The sequence below is a fragment of the Oryctolagus cuniculus genome, chromosome 10 (assembly GCF_964237555.1).
Source record: "Oryctolagus cuniculus chromosome 10, mOryCun1.1, whole genome shotgun sequence".
Lineage (NCBI taxonomy): Eukaryota > Metazoa > Chordata > Mammalia > Lagomorpha > Leporidae > Oryctolagus > Oryctolagus cuniculus.
Genome location: NC_091441.1, coordinates 111,869,085 through 111,891,054, shown reverse-complemented (window position 1 = coordinate 111,891,054; position 21,970 = coordinate 111,869,085). Strand labels below are relative to the sequence as shown.

The 21,970-nt window shown below is 46.7% G+C and overlaps 3 protein-coding genes and 1 long non-coding RNA gene across 17 annotated transcripts in view; 3 read left to right on the top strand and 1 right to left on the bottom strand.

Moving 5' to 3' along the window:
• The window catches only part of LOC100344656 (kinesin-like protein KIF9), a 79,448-nt gene extending 63,752 nt beyond the window's left edge, over positions 1 to 15,696 (top strand). For all 14 annotated transcript variants that reach the window (XM_070051026.1, XM_070051025.1, XM_070051028.1 and 11 more), the window contains 4 exons: positions 301 to 7,260; positions 8,149 to 8,236; positions 9,147 to 9,261; positions 15,563 to 15,696. In XM_070051026.1, coding sequence (XP_069907127.1) covers positions 301 to 351 — 51 coding nt within the window. In that variant the 3' untranslated portion in view covers positions 352 to 7,260; positions 8,149 to 8,236; positions 9,147 to 9,261; positions 15,563 to 15,696. The remainder of the gene's footprint in view (positions 1 to 300; positions 7,261 to 8,148; positions 8,237 to 9,146; positions 9,262 to 15,562) is intronic.
• On the top strand, positions 4,149 to 15,696 carry LOC100341943 (small ribosomal subunit protein eS27). Its single transcript, XM_008260347.4, has 4 exons — positions 4,149 to 7,260; positions 8,149 to 8,236; positions 9,147 to 9,261; positions 15,563 to 15,696. The coding sequence occupies exon 1, from the start codon at positions 4,149 to 4,151 to the stop codon at positions 4,401 to 4,403; it is 255 nt and encodes an 84-aa protein (XP_008258569.2). The 3' UTR covers positions 4,404 to 7,260; positions 8,149 to 8,236; positions 9,147 to 9,261; positions 15,563 to 15,696.
• LOC138844135 (uncharacterized) overlaps positions 13,058 to 21,970 on the bottom strand; it is a 23,541-nt gene continuing 14,628 nt past the window's right edge. The window contains exon 2 of the long non-coding RNA XR_011379643.1: positions 13,058 to 13,298. This is a non-coding gene — a long non-coding RNA (uncharacterized lncRNA). The remainder of the gene's footprint in view (positions 13,299 to 21,970) is intronic.
• ZNF660 (zinc finger protein 660) lies at positions 15,740 to 21,306 on the top strand. The gene has a single exon (XM_070051037.1). The coding sequence runs from the start codon at positions 15,740 to 15,742 to the stop codon at positions 16,733 to 16,735; it is 996 nt and encodes a 331-aa protein (XP_069907138.1). The 3' UTR covers positions 16,736 to 21,306.

The following is a 21,970-nucleotide window of genomic DNA, read 5'->3' as shown; positions in this document are numbered from 1 at the left end:
ATCCCACAGCCGTCTGAGCCCTGCTCTTCTGGGTTTTTTGGGAGACCTCACTGTGTACACGTGGCTGTTAGTACACTGGATGGAGAAGCCCAGCAAGGCCTTTCTATTCAAATTCTTCAGCACACTTTCCTCAAAGGCCTGGATCTTGTGCCCCACTATCTGAGTTTCTGTGGCCTGCTTTGGTGAGGGAGTGATGAGCCAGGAACTATGGACAACAAAAACCAAAATATCTCACAGTCGGCCAGCTTCTGAGTCCCTGTAAAGTCCTAATTCCTGTTTTCTTCCCTTTTCTGTGTCCAGCACAATTATTTGAAAACCATGATAGGCCTCCAGCGTGCACACAGAAAATAGTCTCATCAGGAGGACCTGGAAAGACAAGACCACAACTGCCATGTGCTCTCAGTCTAGCCTGTGTTGCTGCCAGACCACCTGCGCAGAGCTCCAGCCATTCTGCTCCAAGGCTGGACCCAGCCCAAAGGACACACAGTGGCCAGGCCTCTCTGGAGAGGAGCTCCACAGGACACCATCGCTCATCTCCCCAGAACATTCCTGGCTTGGATTTTCTGCCTTTTGTGCCGGACAGGATCAAAAAACGTTCCAGCTTGGACATTTAGTGCTCATCCAAGAACTTTGGTTTCCTGTTTGAGAGGACGTCTTCCCTATGTAGAGGTGGGGTGAAAACGGAGTCTTAAGTAGGAAGAGAAAAATAGTAGTTGAGCCAGGCTCCTCTGGCAGCCTCATCCCACTGGTCAGCCTCTTCCTTTCCAGGGTGGACATCCTGGGGTGGGGTGGGAGCTGTGTCTGAACAGCCCTGCTTCTCACAGCTCACTCAGACCAGAAGTTCTCCTGAGCTGCCCTCTCCATGTTTCTGAGCAAGTGAGGGCAGGAGGAAGTAACCAAGACAATCTGGTCCAGCTAACCCCAGACAGGGGTGAGGCCGAGTTGGGTCCATATGCCAGGGAAGCAGTGAGCAGCATCTAGGAGACCCCAGAGCCTTCCCCACCCAGCACGGATGTGGGCGTGGGGTTCACCTCCTCTCTCTCTTACTGTCCCTCCTCCCTTTGTCTTCCCTAATGGAGCAGATGAGCACATGGAACTGACCAGGTTGCCTTGGATAGGAGCAGGGAAGAGAGGAAATTACTCTCTAATCAGGTTCTCGGTGTGCTTGGCACGAAGGGGAAAGAGTCCACTACTTTGCTTAGAGAGCAAACTCAGGCCTTCCAGGGGCTTCCAGACTCATCCGTGTGCCCCTGTGGTGGGAAAACCAGCCTCCTGCACAGGAAAGTTTCACAGCTTCCTGGGCATCTCCCCTCACACCCACTGGAGCTCTTGTGGGTTGGGCGTTGGCCTTGTCCTCAGTGAGCACTCCCTCGTCTGCCATCCTCAGCAAGCCCTTGATGTTGCTGTGTATGGGGTCAACGGTGCGAGAGGTGGTCTGGGCCACCTGGCAACCCCATCATGGGAAGCTGTAAGAGACAAAAGTCCAGACCACATCTGGTGGGTGATGTCCACCTTTGGAGCCATTTTATAAGAGGACAGATGGGAGGAACCAGGTCTCCTCAGCTGAAGAGGAAGGAAATGTGACAGGGGCCCAGGCGGAGCTGCTAGGTAAAAGAGAAGCAGGGTGATTTGATCTGCACAGCCCCCAAAGTGGGCTGGATGAGTAGGAGCCAATGTTTTCCCAAAAAGCAGAAATGGCTGAGAGGCAGACTGGCATCCCGATATAAGAAGAGACTTGGGGCCGGCGCTGTGGCACAGCAGGTTAAAGCCCTGGCCTGAAGTGCTGGCATCCCATGTGGGTGCTGGTTCTAGTCCGGCTGCTCCACTTCCAATCCAGCTCTCTGCTATGGCCTGGGAAAGCAGTAGAAGATGGCCCAAGTCCTTGGGCCACTGCACCCACATGGGAGACCCAGAAGAAGCTCCTGGCTCCTGGCTTCGAATCAGCACAGCTCCGGCCGTTGCGGCCATATAGGAAGTAAACCAGCAGATGGAGGACCTCTCTCTCTGTCTCTACCTCTCTCTGTAACTCTGTCTTTCAAATAAATGAAATCTTTAAAAAGAAAAAAAAAAGAGACTTAACATGAGGTATAGACAGTACTGTCGTGTAGTTAGTAGTGAGAGACCAAGCAGGAGGCTGTCTGGCAGGGGGGTTGCACCCAGTGGATGGCTCAACTGGATGGTGTGTTCTGGTCAAAGAGCTCATATTCTGATTTTCAATCTAGCAGTGAGCAGATGAATGTGAGTTTTGTCAAAAAGAGTAAGCAGAAAGCCTTTCCTGGGGCTGGCACTGTGGCGTAGCAGGTAAAGCTGCCACTTGAAGTGCTGGCATCCCATATGGGCGCCAGTTCGAGTCCGGCTGCTCCGCTTCCAATCCAGCTCTCTGCTATGGCCTGGGAAAGCAGTAGAAGATGGCCCAAGTCCTTGGGCCCCTGCACCCACATGGGAGACCCAGAAGAAGCTCCTGGCTCCTGGCTTCAGATTGGCACAGCTCCGGCCGTTGCGGCCAATTGGGGAGTGAACCAGCAGATGGAAGACCTCTCTCTCTCTCTCTGCCTCTCCTTCTCTGTATAACTCTGACTTTCAGATTAAATAAATAAATCTTTTAAGAATATGGAAAGTCTTTCCTTGAAGTCTGTGCCCTCTCCTCTGTCCAGCCCTTTTCTCTTTCTCTGACTGGAAGACAATGGCCCTGAAACTCTGCAGGAATCCTAGTGGAGGCCTTAGGTGGAGAGTCCCGAGTCCTTCCCTTGGCTGCTGCTACCCTTTGAGAAAGCTTGTTTGAGGTTTTTAGGTCTTTGGGGCTTCCTATAGGGCATAGCAAACAGGAGGTACATCTATCTATTGGGGCCACAGGAAGCAGCTATTTGTGGTATCCCAAATCCCTCTCCCCTTCAGTTTCCATCACTGGCTGGAATGGCACGGCCCTGCTGGATGCCCTGACCACAGGAACTCTTAGCCAGCCAGTCTGGGACAAGCTTGCCCCTTTAATGGCAGTTGGTCATGGGTGTTGTCACACTTGCCTCAGGTTCAGGCCTCTTTGGTCAAGTTGGGCACAAACTGAAACAAGTGATCAGCAGAGTGGGCGAAGTCAAAGGAGTAAAGGAGGCTGGAACTCAATGATTCACCTTCCACATAAGCTCCTTGCAGGAGCAAATACAGGAGCGAAGGGGCCTCATGCCCTCTCAAGTGGGCCTGTCATCCTGGCAAACAGTCCTGTCGAATTCACCTGACCATCCAAATCTCCCTGAAAGGACATCCACTTCCGTCGGTGTGACAAGTGAGATCATGTGGAACCATTCCTTCTACAAGCAAGAGATGCTGCCCAAGTATAACATCCTCTCAAATGCAAAATTCAATTTGCAATAAATAGAAGGAACTGCCAAGAACTGGAGACAAAGGAGGAAGTGAAAACCAGAGTTGACAGGATGTAAAATGGCGTGACTTCCAGGGACTGCGAGATGGTATGGGAGTAGATTGTTCTCTTGAGTGTTGATATCCACACAAGCATGAGAACGACGACAGGCCCAGGCCAGAGAGGAAGTTGGAAATGGGACTGTCATAAAGATGGCACCCTGAGTGGCCAGCATTGTGGTATAAAGGGTTAAGCCACCGCCTGCACCACTGGCATACCATATGGGTGCCAGTTCCAGGCCTGGCTGCTCCACTTCTAATCTAGCTCCCTGCTAATGCACCTGGGAAAGCAGCAAAAGATGGCCCCAAGTGCTTGGGCCCCTGCACCCATGTGGGAAATCCAGATTAGGCTCCTGGCTCTTGGCTTTGGCCTGGCCCAGCCTTGGCCATTATGGCCATTTGGGGAGTGAACCAGTGGATAGATCTCTCTGTCTCTTCTTCTAACTCTGCCTTTTAAATAAAGAACTCTTTTTTTTTTTTTTTAATGTGGCACCCTGAAATCCTCATCTTTGGTGAAGAGGTAAGCTTAAAAAAAAACACTCCATTTTCAGGGAGAAATAATAAGGAAACTTTCCCAGGGCTGAGGGGGGAACAGGGCCCATGAGAATTTACAGCTTTGTGCAAGTTGGGGGTTCAAATTTGCACTGTGTAACCCAGGAACCAGCAAGCTGAAGAATTAGCATAAAATTTAGCCCCAAGCTGGCTTTTTCTGGTGGTGACAACCAACCCACGCAAACATGCCTCTCGCAAAGGATCTCCTGCATCCCTCTCCTGAAGAGGAGAAGAGGAAACACAAGAAGAAGCGCCTGGTGCAGAGCCCCAATTCCTACTTCATGAACTTCAAGTGCCCAGGATGCTATAAAATCACCACGGTTTTCAGCCATGCACAAACGGTAGTTTTGTGCATTGGCTGCTCCACTGTCCTCTGCCAGCCCACAGGAGGAAAAGCAAGGCTTACAGAAGGATGTTCCTTCAGGAGGAAGCAGCACTGAAAGCACCCTGAACCAAGATGAGTGGGAAACCTTCCCAGTAAACACGTTTTTGATATTTAAAAAAAAAAAAATTTAGCCCCAAGCTGGTGGTGATCCAGAAACACTCAGTAGAATCTAACTTAAAAATCTATAGGAGGGGGCTGACGCCATAGCGTAGCAGGTAAAGCTACCGCCTGCAGTTCTGGCATCCCGTGTGGGTGCTGGTTCAAGTCCCAGCTGCTCCACTTCTGATCCAGCTCTCTGCTATGGCCTGGGAAAGCAGTAGAAGATGGCCCAAGTGCTTTAGGCTCTGCACCCACGTGGGAGACCCAGAAGAAGCTCCTGGCTCCTGGCTCCGGATAGGCTCAGCTCCAGCTGCTGCAGCCATCTGGGGAGTGAACCAGCAGATGGAAGACCTCTCTCTCTCACTGCCTCTGCCTCTCTGCAACTCTGCCTCTCAAATAAATCTTTAAAAAAAATCTACTTAACATGCCCTTTATCCAGCCGTACAGTACACCCACAAAGCCCCACTAAGCATAAGTTCCAGAGATTACACACACACACACACACACACACACACTAAACATACCATAGTGGAGGCAAAATGACAGGCTCAGACAAGAACTTCAGATGTTGTTGGATAAAAATTACATAATACTATTATGTATGTATGTGTGCTATGTATATATATACATATATACATATGTGTGTATATAAAAATGTTTTAAATAGACAAAGAATCAAAACGCTATAATCCAAAAGTTGTACTTTTGAAATTTATATTAAATAAAAGTTTTCTAAAAATAAATAAATGACAAAGAACCAAAAAATGAAAAAGACTATCAAAGTGTCAAAGGCTAAACTTGAAAATTTTCACAAGAAAATATGATAGTCTTTTTTTACCTTGAAAGTGTTTAAATGACTTCAAAAAGTATTAACCATAAGAGGAAAGACTTCAAAATTTGACTAAGAACTTCTGCCCATCAAGACACCATGAAATCAAAAGGTATAAGTGAGCAAAGATATTTGCAATTGTTAGTGAATGGTTAAGTGGACTGTGGCACATCCAGAGTCTGCAATATTTTTTAGCCTTGGAAAGAGCTAACAAGCCATGAAAAGATAGGGAGGAGCCTTAAATGGGTATCAGTAAGCAAAAGAACTTACATGTGGAGAGTAACTTCTTTTACTCAAAGTCATTCTGGACTGAATGGATTTTTGAGGGAAGAAAACTATGCTTGTGGGTAAGGGCAACAAGGTGGATGGGCCACAGGCTGGAATTTAACATGCATCCAAACTGGTTCTTACTGCTCTCTAAAATTTGAGAATGACTGGACCAGAATATGAATAACTATTTCCTCCTGGAAACAGGTGTGGGACAAGCAGCTTGAATCAGAATAAATGATCCCTTTCAAATGAGAGTAGGTGAAAAGACCAAGTTGAAGACTATAATTGCCCGGAACTATAGGGCATATTCTTCTTAAATGTTTCCTAGTGTGTTGGCAATAGTCTGTTCTACTTCCAGCATCAACTGGTGGTGTGAATGCGTGGCATCTTAGCACCTTTCTGAATCTGTTTCTCAATCTCTGTGAAATGTGGCAGAGTTGCACCACCTATATGAGTAGACAGTTGAGAAAGCTCCTGGTTTACCTGAAGTATTCGGCCCAGATCTGCTGACCGATCACGTGCTCTAAGAGCTCAATTCTCAGATGATTTCCGTGTCTTCAGTCACCCCCTACATGATCTCATCCTGGCCTGGACAGTGGCAACTTCCAAGTGTATATCATCAGATGAGGTTTTTCCCCCCTAAACTCCAGACTCCTATGCCGTTGGAGGTTCCTCTTGGAAACTATTGATTCCCTCTCCCTGAAGCTGTTCCTCCTTGAGGCTACTCCATTCCCAATAAACAAGTTACTTGCTCGGAACAATAACCACGGGGCCATCCTCAGCCAACATTCAGTCCGTTAGTAAATCATGCTGGCCACGCCTTCGAAACAAACGCAGAACCATTTCTCGCCGCCCCCATCACTTCTCACCTGGGATGCCGCAACAGCCCCTTAACCTCCCTGCGTCCACCCTTGCCCACCTGCAGGTGGGAAACCAGTGCAACCTTAAACATGCAAGTCATGAGCTGAAACTGTCTCACAAGGTTTACGTTAGACCAAGGTCCGAGAGCAAGGAATGCGCAGGAGCGTCGTGGCTCCCTGTGTCATAACCAGCAAATCTTTGCAGCTGCGGCACGGGTCGGTGGGCGGGGAGTTGGAGCCCGCGTCGTCAGAGCAGCCCGCCGCCCTCACCGCAGCCTCCGGCGTCCTAAACCTTCCCTGTCATCCGTCAAGGTCTCGGCACAGCCTCCCTCCCTCCCCTCGCTGCTACGTTCTGTATGCACTTAGGCCCTTCGGGGCAGGGAGGCCATTTTCTGCACCGACGGCTGGCCCTGGCTTCGAGGCGGGAAGATGCGAGTCTGTGGAAGGAACGGCGACGGCGACGACCGCTCCGCTAGGCAGGGCCAGCTGGGGATGTGGTTTCCGAGGGTCTCGATCGGCGGCGGGCAGCCCGGCGGTGCGCTTCTGGGTCTCTCACCCACAGCTAACCGAGCCCCTGCCCCAGGCTCCGCCCCTCCTCTCATTGGCTGACGTTTCCCAGCCCTCCTGTCCTCCCAGCCAATTGTAGGGCAAAGTCTGAGTGGGAGGCGGGACCCGGAGCGCCGGCGGATCCCGCAGGGATTCCGAGGGGGCGGGAGGACTCCGGCCCGGGGGGCACAGAGATGAGGAAACCTCCCGGTGCCTAGAAGGGCCGGAGGGTCTGGGTGGGGAGTAGGGGGTGTCGCTGACGCAGTTCCTCGTCCTCTTGGTTCCGAGAGAGGGGGCTGGCGCTTTGGGTGAGGGGTGCACCGCTCTCTGGAGCCGGGGGCTCGGGCTAGGTCCAGGGAGCGGGGCCGGGCCGGGCCGGGAACAAGGCCTCCCACGCGGACGCCGGCTGCTGAGGCGGGCGCGGCAGTTCAGGGGCTTTTGTTCTCGTTCCGCGCCACCTCTTTGTCCCGGCTGTGGGCTCCGGGCTCCGGAGCCGCCCGCTCGGACCGGGCTGTGTCCTCAGTGCCTCTAGGCTGGGGGGCCGCCGGCCGGACTCTGGCCTCCTCGAAGCTTGGCCCGGCGGCCGGAGAGAAGCGCAGACCCTCGGGCCCGGGGCTTCCTTGTCAGTTCCTTTATGCATTCGGTCAGGGATGCGCGAGGCAGAAGCGCGCCCCGGCGGGGAGGAAGCAGCGAGCCCGAAGCCTGAGTTCCTGGAGGGGGAAGACACAACACACGTTTGCAGGGAGGCCTGGCAATGCTAAGAGGGTCGCCGGAATAAAACATCCTTCCAGCGGCCCGTAGAAGTCTTAGGTCTTTCTAAAGGCCCTCGACGCTGCCCAGTTCCAGGCTGGACCCCCGTGTGCGGTCTTGCATAGAACTTCCCAGGAAGTGTGCACTTTGCACATTTTGAGGGGAGTGGAGGCTCTCAGATGTCAGCCGAATAGGGTGGAAGGGAGTGATCGTGGCGCCGGGGCCTGAGGACTGCCTCCCTACAGGAAGCTGGTCCCTCACTCAGCCAGGGGCATTGGGCCCGTTAGTCCATCGCTGGGAGCCTCACGTCCTTGTCTTTAAAATGAGCATGATCATCCTTACTGCTCTCAGTTCCGTTTTGCAGATTTCCCCAGGATGGGACACTGCCCTGAGTGTCCACTGGGGTTGAGGTCTTAGAAGACGCTGTCATTTCCCTCTGTTTACAGTGATTGGAGACCCCATTAGGAGGAGACCAGGCAAAAAATCTGTGCTGGGCAGATCCCTGGGAGTGAAGCTGCTGTGCACAGAGTGAGGGTGAGTCCCTTCCTTCTGCCTTGGGCAGGTGGAACCCAGACTGTGGCACAGGAATCCTGCCCGCTAAGGGATGTGGGGCCCAGGGTTGAAAGGGAGCATTTCTTGATGGTTAATAGACGGGAAGAAAAAAAGTGTGGAAGTGATAGGAGGGCCTCTGGATTTGTGGGGTGGAAGGAGGGGTGATGTAGCAGTAACTCAAATTTGATGGTCATGGGACTTGGATTGATTGCCAGCTCTCCTGTAAGTTCTGTGCATTTGAGAGTAGGTGGTCTGAGAGGTCCCTTCCAGCTGTGATGTTCAAAGAGCCTCTGAACAGTGGGCCTGGGTCAGTCTCTTAGGAAACTGAGGCCCTTGGATGTCCCCACCGAGTCAGAATCGCCAGGAATGCATGTCCACTGTTGTGGTATTTGTCAGATAATACGAAACCCAAAGAGGATGACCAGGCAGAGGAGTGGTGGGGGTGGTGATGTGCCGAAGATTCACCATCCCCAACGGGGAGCACTCTGGATGTTAGATACAATCCTGAACTTGTTTGGTACATTTCAAGTCGCCTAACATTTGCTGTCCCCTCTTTGTGCCAGACACAGTGCGGTATCCACAGGTCAGGATCATGGGCCCTGCTTCCCGGGAGCTTAGAGCTTAACGTGTACATGTGAGAAGGGACACAGCAATCCTAGTGCAAGGCCAGCTCCACAGATTTGCTGTGTGATTTTTGGGGGGTAAAGAGGCTGTTGTATTTATAGTCAGTTACAATCAGCTTTTCCCATTATTCTTGTTTTATTCTTAAGGCCTATGCCTTTCTCTCTCTCAAAGTAGGCAGTCCCTTGCTATTTTCTTGTTGTTGTTTTTTTTTTTTTTTCTCCCTTCACTTCCCACATTTCACTCATTTGTCTCTCCAATTTATTTTCAGGTATTTCCTGTTTATCCTCACTCCACTGCAGTAACCAAGAACCATGTGGCCATTACTCAGAGGGACCTGAACAAGCCAGTGATATTGGCAGAGGACAGGAACACGGCCTCTCGGGGTAAAGCCGCTTTCTCTCTTTATCGCTCTCTGCTCACTCTGGTGCAGGCGCTGTCCTCTCCACCCCCACCCCTACCACCGCTCTTTCTGGGAGAGTACTCTGCCCTTTGTGTCTCACAGCCTGAAGTGGACGGGCCTGGGATCCGAAGAGCCTGGGCGATTTGTGGGTTGGTGATCTACGTCCTCATTCAATTACTGACCATCTGAGCCTGCCCCTTTGTGCACGGTTGCCTAGAAACCACGAGTGTCTGGCTTCACGTTTCCCTCTGCTTCTCTAGCGGAGACCCCACCTCCCTAATGCCTGGCCATTCTTGGGGATTTCGGAGGGAATTTTCCTTTTGGTCAAGCAGAACAGCAAATGGTTGGGTTTCCTTTCCATGAACCTCTCCTCAGCCTGGCCCTCCCCAGTCCCCTGTTCAGGCCTGCTTCCTCCTCGCAGCTTCCGACACAGCACACGTCCTGTGCCTTTCTCCTGCTCCCTGCTTCTCACTCTAACCCAGTCTCACTCTAACCCAGCTCATGCATTTTGTGACCCCTCTGTCATCTGTCATACTGTCCTCATATTTGCATTCCTGACATTCCTTCCCATGTCTAAAGTATCTCTCATGCCCCACCTCGCTTAGTTACACCATCATTCTTCATACCCACTTGTGGATCTGATGACCTTGCATTGCTTCTGTCAGTCATATATCCATTCTGATGTACGTGGGTACTTTCTTGGACATAGCTGAATTTCATTGTTGGGTCTTGCTATCTCAATCATTGTTTACTGATTCAACAAACACTTGTAGACTTCTATAAAATGCTAGGCTGAATAATGTTCACCCATACTGCATTCCTGAAGTTGTCTGCCAACTCATTCCCCTTCCTCCAGTCCCCCTCCACCTCCATCCCTCCCCAAACCAAACCATCAGCCTGATCTTAAAGCACTCTCCTAATTTCACTTTAGGATAGACTGATACAAAATTTGTTGTACAAACTGGGATACTTTTCTAAGTTAAGGGGGACATTATTAATTTTGATACTGGGATAGCAGGTATAAGCCAGCACTATTCTGGAAAATCAGAACATGTGATTACACTACTCCTAGGTGGCACCTCTTAGACTCTTTTCATTTTCCTCAGTTTACTCCCCATGGGATACACCAATTGCCTCTCTCTTCTGTTTTCCACTTCCTGAAGCTAAAAAACAAATAAATATTAGCAGAGATGACTGAGGGTGGGGTATATGGGATTAAAGGAAATGAATAGCAATGTTTGAAAAATTATATTGAGGGGGTGCCATTGTGTTTCAGCTGGTTGAATTGTTGCTTGCAATGCCAGCTTCCCATATCAGAGTGCCAGTCCTCACTATTCCACTTATGATCCAGCTTCCTGCTAATGCACTTGGGAAAGCAGCAGAAGGTGGTCCAAGTCCTTGGGCCCCTGCCACCTGTGTGGAAGACTGGGATTGGAGTTCTTGACTCCTGGCTTTGGTCTGGTTAGACCCGGCTGTTGCAGTAATTTTGGAGAGTGAACCAGCAGCTGGAATATCTTTCTCTCTGTGTATCTCCCCTTCTCTCTCTCTCACTGTGGCTGCCAAATAAATAAATCTTAAAAAAGAAAAACTATATTGACAAGTGCAAAAGAGAAGAAAACTAACAGGAGAGAAAATATCAAAGTAGAAAAAAGAACATAGAGTGGGGAAAGTTAAGGGCAGATGTCACTCTTGTGTTTAGAGCTTGTCTCCTGTGTACCATCAAGTTCTATACCTCTTTGTTTTGCCTTGTAATTTCAGTGTTCTGGCTGGACTCACTTCAGGTAACTTGATTCTTTCATTTGTTCATTCAATGATGAGAAAAATCTGAGTGCTTACTACGTGCCTGGAACTGTTGTAGGTGCTGGGAATCAGTGGTGAACAGAATCTGCCAGCGTGGAACTTTTTTTTTGTTTTTAAAGATTTATTTTATGTTTGAAATTTAAAGATTTATTTTATATTTGAAAGAGTTACAGAGAGGGGTAAAGCCAGAGAGAGAAAAAAGAGAGAGAGAGCTTCCATCTACTGGCTCACTCCCAAATGGCCGCAACGGCCAGTGCTGAGCTGATCCAAAGCCAGGAGCCAGAAGCTTCTTCCAGGTCTCCCACATGAGTACAGGGGCCCAAGGACTTGGGCCATCTTCTACTGCCTTCCCAGGCCATAGCAGAGAGCTAGATCAGAAGTGGAGCAGCCGGGGCTTTAACCTGCTGTACCACTGTGCCACAGCACCAGCCCCCCCCCCCCCCCCAGCATGGAGCTTAGACTATATTATGAACTCCCACTTTTTTAAAGACAACTTCCTTTTTTATTTTTAATTTATTTTCATCTTACTTGAAAGGCAGAGAAGTGAGAGGGTAGGAAAGAGACAGCTGAAGAGAGATCGTCCATCTGCAGGTTCATTCCCCAAATACCCACAATGTCCAGGGTTAGGCTGAGCCTGAGTCTCCCAGAGGGTGGCAGGGACCCAAGTACTTGGGCCATCACCTGCTGCCTCCCAAGGTTTGCATTATCAGGAAGCTAGATCAGAAGTAGAGTAGGGGGCCGTCACTGTGGCATAGTAGGTTAAGCCTCTGCCTGTGGCACCAGCATCCCATATGGACACCAGTTTGAATCCTGATTGCTCCATTTTTGATCCATCTCCCTGCCGATGGCCTGGGAAAGCAGTAGAAGATGGCCTGGGTGCCTGGGCCCCTGCACCCATGTGGAAGAGATCTGGAAGGCAGTCCAGGCTCCTGGCTTCAGATCAGCCCAGCTCTGGCTGTTGTCACCATTTGGGGAGTGAACCAGCAGATGGAAGATCTATCTATATCTCTCTCTCTCTGTAACTCTGCCTATGAATGAATGAATGAATGAGAAGAAGTGGAGTAGCCAGGGCTCAAACTGAGAACTCTGAGAGGGATGTGAGCATCTCAAGTGGCAACCTAACAGGTTCATTAAACACCCAGGCTTCCCACTTGTTTTTAAGTACACCAACACTATGCCACCTTCCTTTTGAGAAAACAGTCACTGCTCATTTTCTGCAGCTTAGCCTGAATTCTGAGTTTTCCCCAGCATCCCCAAGCCCCAGTAATTAATTGCTCCTCCCTTCTCTAGCCATTCTCTACTTCATATCCTGCTTGGGTGATTTGCGAATTTGTAACTTCTCTTTATTATTTTGTCATACTACTCCATTGTATGTTCCTTAAAAGTAGGTATATTTCATGCTTGTATTAGTCTGCTCAGGCTGTCATAACAAAATACCATAGACCAGATGCCATAGATGACAGAAATGTATTTTCTCACAGTTCCGGAAGCTGTGAGTACGAGATTGGGGTGATCAGCCAATTCTGTTAATGTTGGGGGCTCTCGCCTCGGTGTGAGGATGCCCACCTTCTTGCTGTGTGTTCCCGTTACCTTTGCTTGCATACATACAAGGAGAGTGAGAGCTGTCTCGTGCCTCCTCATGTTGGACCAGTGCCCGTCCTTATTACCTGTAAGGAGATATTCAGGGCTGTCCCCAAATACAAGCACATTGGACGTTAGGACTTCAACATAAGAATTTTAAAGAGCCACAACATTCAGTTTGTAGCTGTGCTTTTTTAAATATTCCCTGTTGGGCCCAAGACAGGGTATGTACAGAACAGGGTACCAGATAATTTTTTAAGGAATGCACAAAGAAAAGAGAAGTTTCAGACAAGATTAGAAATGGAAAAGGATATCCGAGAGAGCCATCTGTCTGCTCAGAAAAGTCTGTTCCATCTGCCCTGCAGCCCCTGGCTTCTCATCGAGTTTCCTTCACCTGCTTCATCTTCCATGAGGAGAAGTAGCAGCAGCTGAAAGAGTGAGCTCAGGACCTTGTCAAGAATCCACCTCCCCCTCCATCCTTTCTGCTGACCCTCCATCTCTTGGGCATCAGTCTGTACATGGTTTGCACCTGTCCTCCTGAGCCGTGAATTCCAGCCTTTGCAGTTCCCTTCTTGTGGGTCTTGAACTCTCATTGGAAATATCCCTCCTCCAGAGAGCATGGCTCAGTTTGTCAGAAAGCTGTGAGACAAAGGAAAATAGTGGTTAAACGTCAAGGAACAACAGCAATGTCTACTACTAGCAAAGTGGCAGGTAACATAAGGAATTTAACTAGTGATGTGTTTGTAGCCATAAAATGATCCAATGAAGATTAAAGAGCAATATGGAAAAATACTTTAAAAAATTAAATGGGAGAGGGACTGGGGAGATGTTGGTCAAAGGATAGAAAATTTCAGGACAGCAAAGTTTAGGAAATCTGTTGTACAACATGGTGATTATAGTTAATCACAGTGTATTATAAACTTGAAAGTTGCTGAGATTAGATTCTAAATGTTCTCACTCCCCCAAAAAGTAGGTATGTGAGGCAATAGGTATACTAATTACTTTGATTTAACCATTCCATGGTGTGTACATATATCAAAGCATCATGCTGGATACTATGAAAATATACACAATTTTTTGTTTAATTATCTAACAATATGCATATGGAAAATTCTGGAAAGGAACATAATAAATGGAAAGTCATGTCTTAATATCTTAGAGTCGTGTTTTGGTTTTTGGGTTTTTGGGGGTTTTTAAGATTTATTTATTTGAGAGAGAGAGCTACAGACAAAGAAAGGGAGAAACGGAGAGAAAGGTCTTCCATCCACTGGTTCACTCCCCAAATGGCCACAATGGGCAGAGCTGAGCTGATCAGGAGCTTCCTCCAGGTCTCCCATGTGGGCCCAGGGGCCCAAGCGCTTTGGATATCTTCTTCTACTTTCCCAGGCCATAAACAGGGAGCTGGATCAGAAGAAGAGCAGCCAAGACAGAAACTGGTGCCTATGTGGTATGCTGGCACCACAGACAGAGGTTTAGCCTACTGCCACAGCGCTGGCCTGTTTCTTGGGTTTTTTACAACCCAGTGCCCTCCAGATTTGAGATCTGCAAGGTTATCTGTATGTCCAGAGTTTCATGTCAGACCAGTTGGGAAATTCCTGCTCATGTGGTTCTAGGTATCAGCCCTTCTTGGTTGTGTTCTCTCTTGCTCTCACCCTTTTGCTCTCCTTAAGATACTTTCTTATTATGCCAGGCAGGGTCCTATCAGAGCTTCCCTCTGCCATGCTTTAACCTTCTTCCCTCATTTAGGCTCTCAGATTCACTCAGTAGCCCCGGTCTATCAGTAATAGCATGGTGAAAACAGACAGATGAAACTATCACATAAAGCTGTGTCCTGCTACAGGCAAGCCTCTGTGAAGTGGCTGTGAGACAGCCAGTCTCTGGTTTTGGAAGACTTGTGTCACCACTTATCAAGGAAGGGCTTACAAACAAGGGTGTCATCTGGGGCTTACTACCAGGACCTAGAGCAAAAAATAGGATCCTAGTCGTACCCAAAGACAGAACACCTGTTGCTGTTCTATAGCACAGTTTTGAATACCCATTATGTGCCAGCTCTTGTATCATTACAACTAGAGGATAAGTCAGCAAGAGCTAAAAGCCAGGCCAATCTGAAGATTAGTCATCTGAGCTACTGAACTGGGTCTTCTGGTTCACATTTTCTAGGACCCAGATTATAGTTTAGCCTGCCATTTGGAATTAAATGCATCCAATTCTGGGTTTAGAAGATGAGGCAGGGCCGGCGCCGCGGCTCACTAGGCTAATCCTCCGCCTTGCGGCGCCTGCACACCAGGTTCTAGTCCCAGTCGGGGCGTCGGATTCTGTCCCGGTTGCCCCTCTTCCAGGCCAGCTCTCTGCTGTGGCCCGGGAGTGCAGTGGAGGATGGCCCAAGTGCCTGGGCCCTGCACCCCATGGGAGACCAGGAGAAGTACCTGGCTCCTGTCATTGGATCAGCGCGGTGCGCCGGCCGCGGCAGTCATTGGAGGGTGAACCAACAGCAAAGGAAGACCTTTCTCTCTGTCTCTGTCTCTCTCTCACTGTCCACTCTGCCTGTCAAAAAAAAAAAAAAAAAAAAAAGAAGAAGAAGAAGAAGATGAGGCAAGAAGAAACCAGGGCAAATATTTACTATTCATTGCTAATTCTGCTGCTTGACCTCTTGGGCTCCTTGCCACCTCTGGCTTTCCATAAGCTTCCACCTTGGCCTCTCTGTGTCACTTTCCTTTCCTCATTTGTTTTCATCAGCTCCCTTGCCCTTGAGCATGTGCCCGTGGTCTGCCTATTATGTCCTGAGATATGTCCTATTATGTCTGTATGTGTCCTGTTATGGTCTACCTATCTTGTCCTCAGATAATTCTCCTTGTTCTAGTACAGAGTACGGGTGACATGTGCAATTTCTGTTTCTCTGTCAGATGGTGATAAGTGGGACTGAGGAGATGTTGATTCCAAAGCAACATTCCTGAAAAATCAGAATCATGCTTTCAATAGAATTCCGCAGAGCTGTTGCCAAAGAGGTAAACATGTAGAAGTTTCCTTAAAAGGAAAAGAGAAGACTTTAGAAGCCAGTGGTATGCATCACATAGAAGAAAATGAGGAGAAAGACGAGAAACTTCAAACATAAGATGGTTAAAGACAATAAAACCCTCACAGACCTGAGTGACCAAGAATCTGAAAAAGATGGTAGTCAGAACTGTGACGCCGCAACAAATGAGAGAGTTCAGGCTGAAAAGAGACAGTATGTATGTGCCGAGTGTGGAAAAGCCTTTAGCCAGAGTGCAAACCTCACAGTACACGAGCGAATCCACACAGGAGAGAAACCATACAAATGTAAGGAGTGTGGAAAAGCCTTCAGTCATAGCTCCAACCTTGTTGTTCACCGGAGAATCCACACTGGACTAAAGCCCTATACTTGCAGTGAATGCGGAAAATGTTTCAGTGGTAAGTCACACCTCATTCGGCACCAGGGAATCCACAGTGGGGAGAAAACTTATGAATGTAAGGAGTGTGGGAAAGCCTTTAGCCGGAGTTCAGGACTGATTTCCCATCACAGAGTTCACACTGGGGAGAAACCTTATACTTGTATCGAGTGTGGGAAAGCCTTTAGCCGGAGTTCAAACCTTACTCAGCATCAGAGAATGCACAAAGGAAAGAAAGTTTACAAATGTAAGGAGTGTGGGAAAACATGTGGTTCTAATACAAAGATTATGGACCACCAGAGAATTCACACTGGGGAGAAGCCTTATGAATGTGACGAGTGCGGCAAAGCTTTCATCTTAAAGAAGACCCTCAGTGAACACCAGAGACTCCATCGTAGAGAGAAACCTTACAAATGTAATGAGTGTGGGAAAGCTTTCACTTCCAATCGAAACCTTATTGATCATCAGAGGGTTCACACTGGAGAGAAACCTTACAAATGTAACGAATGTGGGAAAACCTTCAGGCAGACATCTCAAGTTATTCTACATTTGAGAACCCACACTAAGGAGAAACCATACAAATGTAGTGAGTGTGGGAAAGCCTATCGCTATAGCTCACAACTTATTCAACATCAGAGAAAACATAATGAAGAGAGAGAAGCCTCATAAATACAGTCATGCGTCACTAAATGACCAGGATATGTTCTGAGGAATAACATTGTTGGATAATCTTGCCATGTAAACATTGAGTGTACTTAACCAAAATGAAGCTACAGTGCCGCCAGGTGGTATAATCATTTGAGACCACTGCCTTATTTGCAGTTTATCACTGTTTGAAAGTTCGTTGTGCAGTATGTGATTGTAACAAATACTGTTGGTCATAGGGCTAATTACTACTTTCTGAAAAACAGGTTTTCAGTATCCTCATGAATTTCTAGGAATTCATATAGGGAAAAGTATACTTAGATTGAAAAAAGGGATACTCATGCCAGTATCACACATAACTAGAAAAAAGAAAACTAGGTTTTTTAATGGTACTGGATTTAAATGAACAGCAGTCCATCTGTGTAGTCTTTGGATAGCCATTATAAGCAGTTTTAAAGAATATTTAATGCCACAGAGAAATGATTTAGATAAAATGGAACAAAGAAGGGAAAACAATGACATATAATCCAAATTTTTAAAAATGTGTATGTGTAGGAAACAAAGGGAAGGTAGTAAACTAAAACTAAAAATGTTAACAGTGATTATCTCTGGGTAATAGGATTATAGATGGTTTCTATTTTTGTGTGTATACTTTTCTATGCTTTCTAGATTTTCTACAATGAGAATGCACTACTTTTATATTCAGGAAAAAAGTACAGTATTTTTTCAGTGCAGTTAGTACATACCCATGTTCATTCAACAGTGTTAGGAAAGGCATATGGTATATGGAATCAAGTTCCAGGATTGCAAACCAATACAAGAGGGTACTTCAAAAAATTCATGGAAAATTAAAAGATGTTTATTCTGGTACAAAACTATTCCATACATAGTTTTTTCATAATATGCACTTTCCATAAACTTTTTGAACACTCTTTGCATGGATTTCAAAATGTGTTTGCACCAACATATTTTTTAACTTCATCTTCCTTGAACTTTTCAAAGTATCCTCACTGGTCCTGGCACTTAGCAGTAGAGGAACCATGAGCAGATCACTTCCAATTAGAGCCTGTTTCCTGTTCAGGGAAATCACAAACACCAACCCTTTGTCTTAAGATAAGCTGACTTTACAGTTGTCAGCAAAATGTGTGATCACTGTTAGGTTAAAGAACACTGCATCCTATGGTTATGGGAGGATCCAGGAATGATAGAGAACTACTTAGGCTCCATTTTTTTCTGTATGTGTCTAAACAACTAGAAGAAAAATGGCTTTGTGAAATTGAAAGAATTGTAGGCTCAAACATTTTAAAGAGTTACCATTAATATAAAACTAGTAGAAGACTGCTGTCATATGTTCTGTAGAGCTTAGTAGTTAAATGTGCTTTAGGGTTGGTGAGATCTGTGTTCTAGTTCCAGATCTACCACGCACTAGCTTGTTGATTTCAGATAAATCATTTTACTGCTGTGAACCTCAGACTTACCTATAAAAGAGGAATAGTCCATACGGTTGTTGTGAAGATGAAATTAAATAATGCACATAATGTACAACAAGCCTGGTACTTGGTAAACAGTAATAGCTTAGGTGTAGGACATTGGCATGGTATTTCTAAACACTTCACTGAGAGTGACTGAGGAGGAGTTTTGCCAAAGGTAGTATTTTCAGGTGTAATGAACAGTACCAAATGGTAGTATAGACATTAAGAACATTGATGATTTACTTAAGGGGGAGAATAGATAAGTGTCGCTCCCCGTCTTCGTGGAGGAACGACACAGGACCCTGCGCTGTTCTTTCGTCTGCTCGGCCCTCCCCGGGTTTGCTGCTGGTTCTTCCCGGGTTGGCTACTGTCCCTTCCACCTCCGTGGAAGGGCGGTTCCCCCTGGCCACATTCCCCACTTCCGCAGGGGAGCGGCACACCGCCGGCCGGCTCTCTCGGGGGCTGCACAGGCGTTCCCCTTAGATGTTCCCCTTAGATGTTCCTGGTGAATGCCGTCTCTCTCCTCCTTTATAGTCCTCCTCCGCCAATCCCAACTCGGCTGCCCACACGCCGAGTACGCTGCTCTCCTCCAATCAGGAGCAAGTCCTACAGTTTATTGGTTGAACTGGAGGCAGCTGTGCGGAAGCTGTTTACTTCTCTCCCAGCGCCATATTGTGGGAGAGCAGATGCATAGAATAAGTCTTAATTCCAGTAACTCAGTCTAGTCCGGGTTGCTCCCCACAGATAAGCAGTTTGAAATTTTGTTTGGTGACTTAGCAGTGCATCAGACATCCACGTTAACACCACAATTTTCAGCATATTGCCATTCATTTTTCATAACCTTGTGGTTGCAAGGCAGTTTCCCCAACTGCAAGTTTTTCTTCACACAGTTTCTTCAAAGTCTGTAAATAAGAAGTAGAGGCTCTCTTTGGTTCCTTTCATCATTGAGGGAAAAAAACTTTCCCAAAAGAAGGGAAGGGTGGTACTGAGTAGTCAACACTACATTTTTTTCAGTGGCTTCCTCTGCCTTTCCTTATGCCAGCCTCCAAGAAAGCCTTAGCCCATCTTCAAATAGCATTTGAAACTTATAAGTTCTTAGCCCAGAATCCATCTGAGAACACTTAAAAGCTCCCCATTCCCTAAGGCCAGTGCCATTTATCTTATGCACAGAGTACTTCATTGTTTCAGAAACTGTGGAGAATATGTTATTTCAATCTTCCCATAATTTGCACAAGAAAACAGTCTTGGTGAGGTTAGATGACTGGCTAATTAAGTCAGAATTTGAGCTCAGATCTGACTTTGCAGTTCATATTCCCTTTATACGAAAGTGCCTCTGCCCACGATGGTGTCTGTGTGATTGAAAAACCAGATGATTGTATCTGGACAGTTATTTGAGCATGGTTTCATAAGGAAGTTGCTGTCAATCTTCTCTGAGATTTATGACCTATATTTGAACCTCAATTTTTTCTGTGTCCCCAAGTCTTTTTAAAAGTGTATTATTTGAAAGGCAGAATGAGACTGAAAGAGAGGTCTTGCATTGGCTCACTTCTTAAATGCCTGTGACAGCTGGGGCTGGGCCAACCCAAAGCCAGGAGCCTGGGTTTACACCTGGGTCTCCCACAAGGGTGGCAAGGACTCAGTACTTGAACCATCATCAGCTGCTTCCTGGCTATATTAGCAGGAGGCTGAACAGAGTCTGAGGTGGAACTGGATCCCATGCACTTGGATATGGGATGTGAGTGTCTGAAGCAATGCCCTCTCCTGTGGCTCATAATTTAGGTTGAAGGGTTATATATTTCTTCCTTGTTACTGGGAAAAAAAAAAAGTGATGGGTGTGAAAATTAAGTGTTTATGTGAAAAAAAAAAACAACTCCTGTTTGATACGACAGTGCTTTGCACATAATTTTGTGATGCAGTATTCCCTGTTCGGCTGGAAGGCCTGGAACAGATTTACTTCATTCAGGAGATGGGACTGTGACATCGTCACTGACTGTTGATGCTCCCTGAATTGCTGAGCAGATATTTTCTGAGCAAAACATGTTCCCATCACTGTGTCATGGGTCTGTAATTCTTTGCTTTAATGGGCTTTTTCATCTTAAAAGACTTTATGATCTATGAAAGTATCTTCTAGGAAGGACATAATATCTCGTATCCAGACATCTGAATACAGAATAGCCTCCGATTTCTTGCCCCAGGCAAGCTGGGATTACGGTCCCTTGAGGAAGCCCTCATTTGTCTTCTAGGCTGATGCCTGCATACGTTGCAGGAGTAAACAGTGACGACAGGTCCTTGAATTCTTTCAGGTCACTATAATTTGAACAGGTCACCCACCTTCCTGCTGGAGTCCACAGGAGTACCAGCTGTTAGTCAAAGTTGAAGCGTGCAGCCCTTTGCATCCTTTCAGGCCCTTTTATAACCTCTGGTGTTCTACACTTTCTTGTCCTGATGGAAACCTGGCTGCTTCCTAAGGGCAGTGTTCGCTTGGCAGTCCCTCAGTTGCTAGTTTCTGTCTCCATCAGAACCCTAGGCGTTTTGAAGTGAAAGAGACTACACTGTGTTACCCCATCCCTGTGCTTGTCATCTGCCAGCCACTAACATTTATTCACTTATTTATTTATTTATTTTTAGTACCCCAAATTTTCCTAGCCACAAGTATTCTGATATAATAGAAGTGCTCCTGTGTGGAATAAAAATATGTATGCCCCTATTTAGTTGAGAAGAAAGTGGGAAATAAAATTTCATATAGCTTGATTCAAGGGAAGTACATGAGGCAGAAAGAATTCTTAGAGAGGGAAGTGTCTTCCTGAACCTAGAGATATTTTTGTAGGTAGTATGTCCTGTTTTAGGTGTTACTTGGAAGAAAATTAAAACCAAAAAGAGCTTTAAGTAGCTGAGTAATTATGTTGACTCTAAATCCTGTACTAGATTTCATTGCAGTCCTGTGTCTTTGTTGACAGATGTCCTTTTAAAAGTTATTTCCCATCATTTAAATGAGGGATGCTCATTTTTTAGATTTTAGTCAATAGACTGTCTTCAATTATCTCTTATAAAACTACAGTCTTAAAATTGTTTTTTTCAGGAAATAGTGGTATTCCTTCAATAAACATCCGCTATTCTTATACATACCCTTGATAATTTTTTTCTTTTTGCTTCCTTTGTTCAGAGTGGGAAGAAAAGAGTTCAAGCTTTTCTTTAAGCAGCTATTTTTAGAATGAAGAAATGACTCTGGCTTGTTTTTTATGTAAATGCTACATGAAGCTTGTTTTCACTCTTAAAATACATATTTGAGAGCTCTCTGTTAGTAATTTTTTTTCTGTTATTTTCTTAGAGGATGGATCCAGACAGTTTTTGGCTCACCCCCTCTTGCCTTATTTGTGTTTCGAACCCCGTTATGTAGCCCTCGACCATATAAACAACAGCCATGTTCTCTGAAGCCCATCTCTGTTCCCAAAGGTAGATTTTAGGGATAAAAAGAGAGCAGACTCCTTTCTGGGAGCTATGGCTGCAGAACCTGACTAGTCTCCACTTCTCCCACAGATTATTTCAAGTCCATATGGCAGAGTTGGACCACATGGATTCTAGATTTAATACAGCCAGTCTGAAATGAAGGCCAGCGAGCTACAAACTTGGGGATCATCAGGAATTGTTTGATGCCTACAAATAGATTTCCCAGTCCCTACGTACTCAGCTTGGAGGGAGGCCTATGAATTGATATACAATAAACCTTTGGTAGTGGGAATCACACAGATCCTTTAAGGGCCTTGACTCTACATAACTACTTTTATAA

What these genes read in the sequence shown, in the direction of transcription:
- LOC100341943 (XM_008260347.4), top strand. Translation starts at nt 4,149, where the DNA reads ATGCCTCTCGCAAAGGATCTCCTGCATCCCTCTCCTGAAGAGGAGAAG.
- ZNF660 (XM_070051037.1), top strand. Translation starts at nt 15,740, where the DNA reads ATGAGGAGAAAGACGAGAAACTTCAAACATAAGATGGTTAAAGACAAT.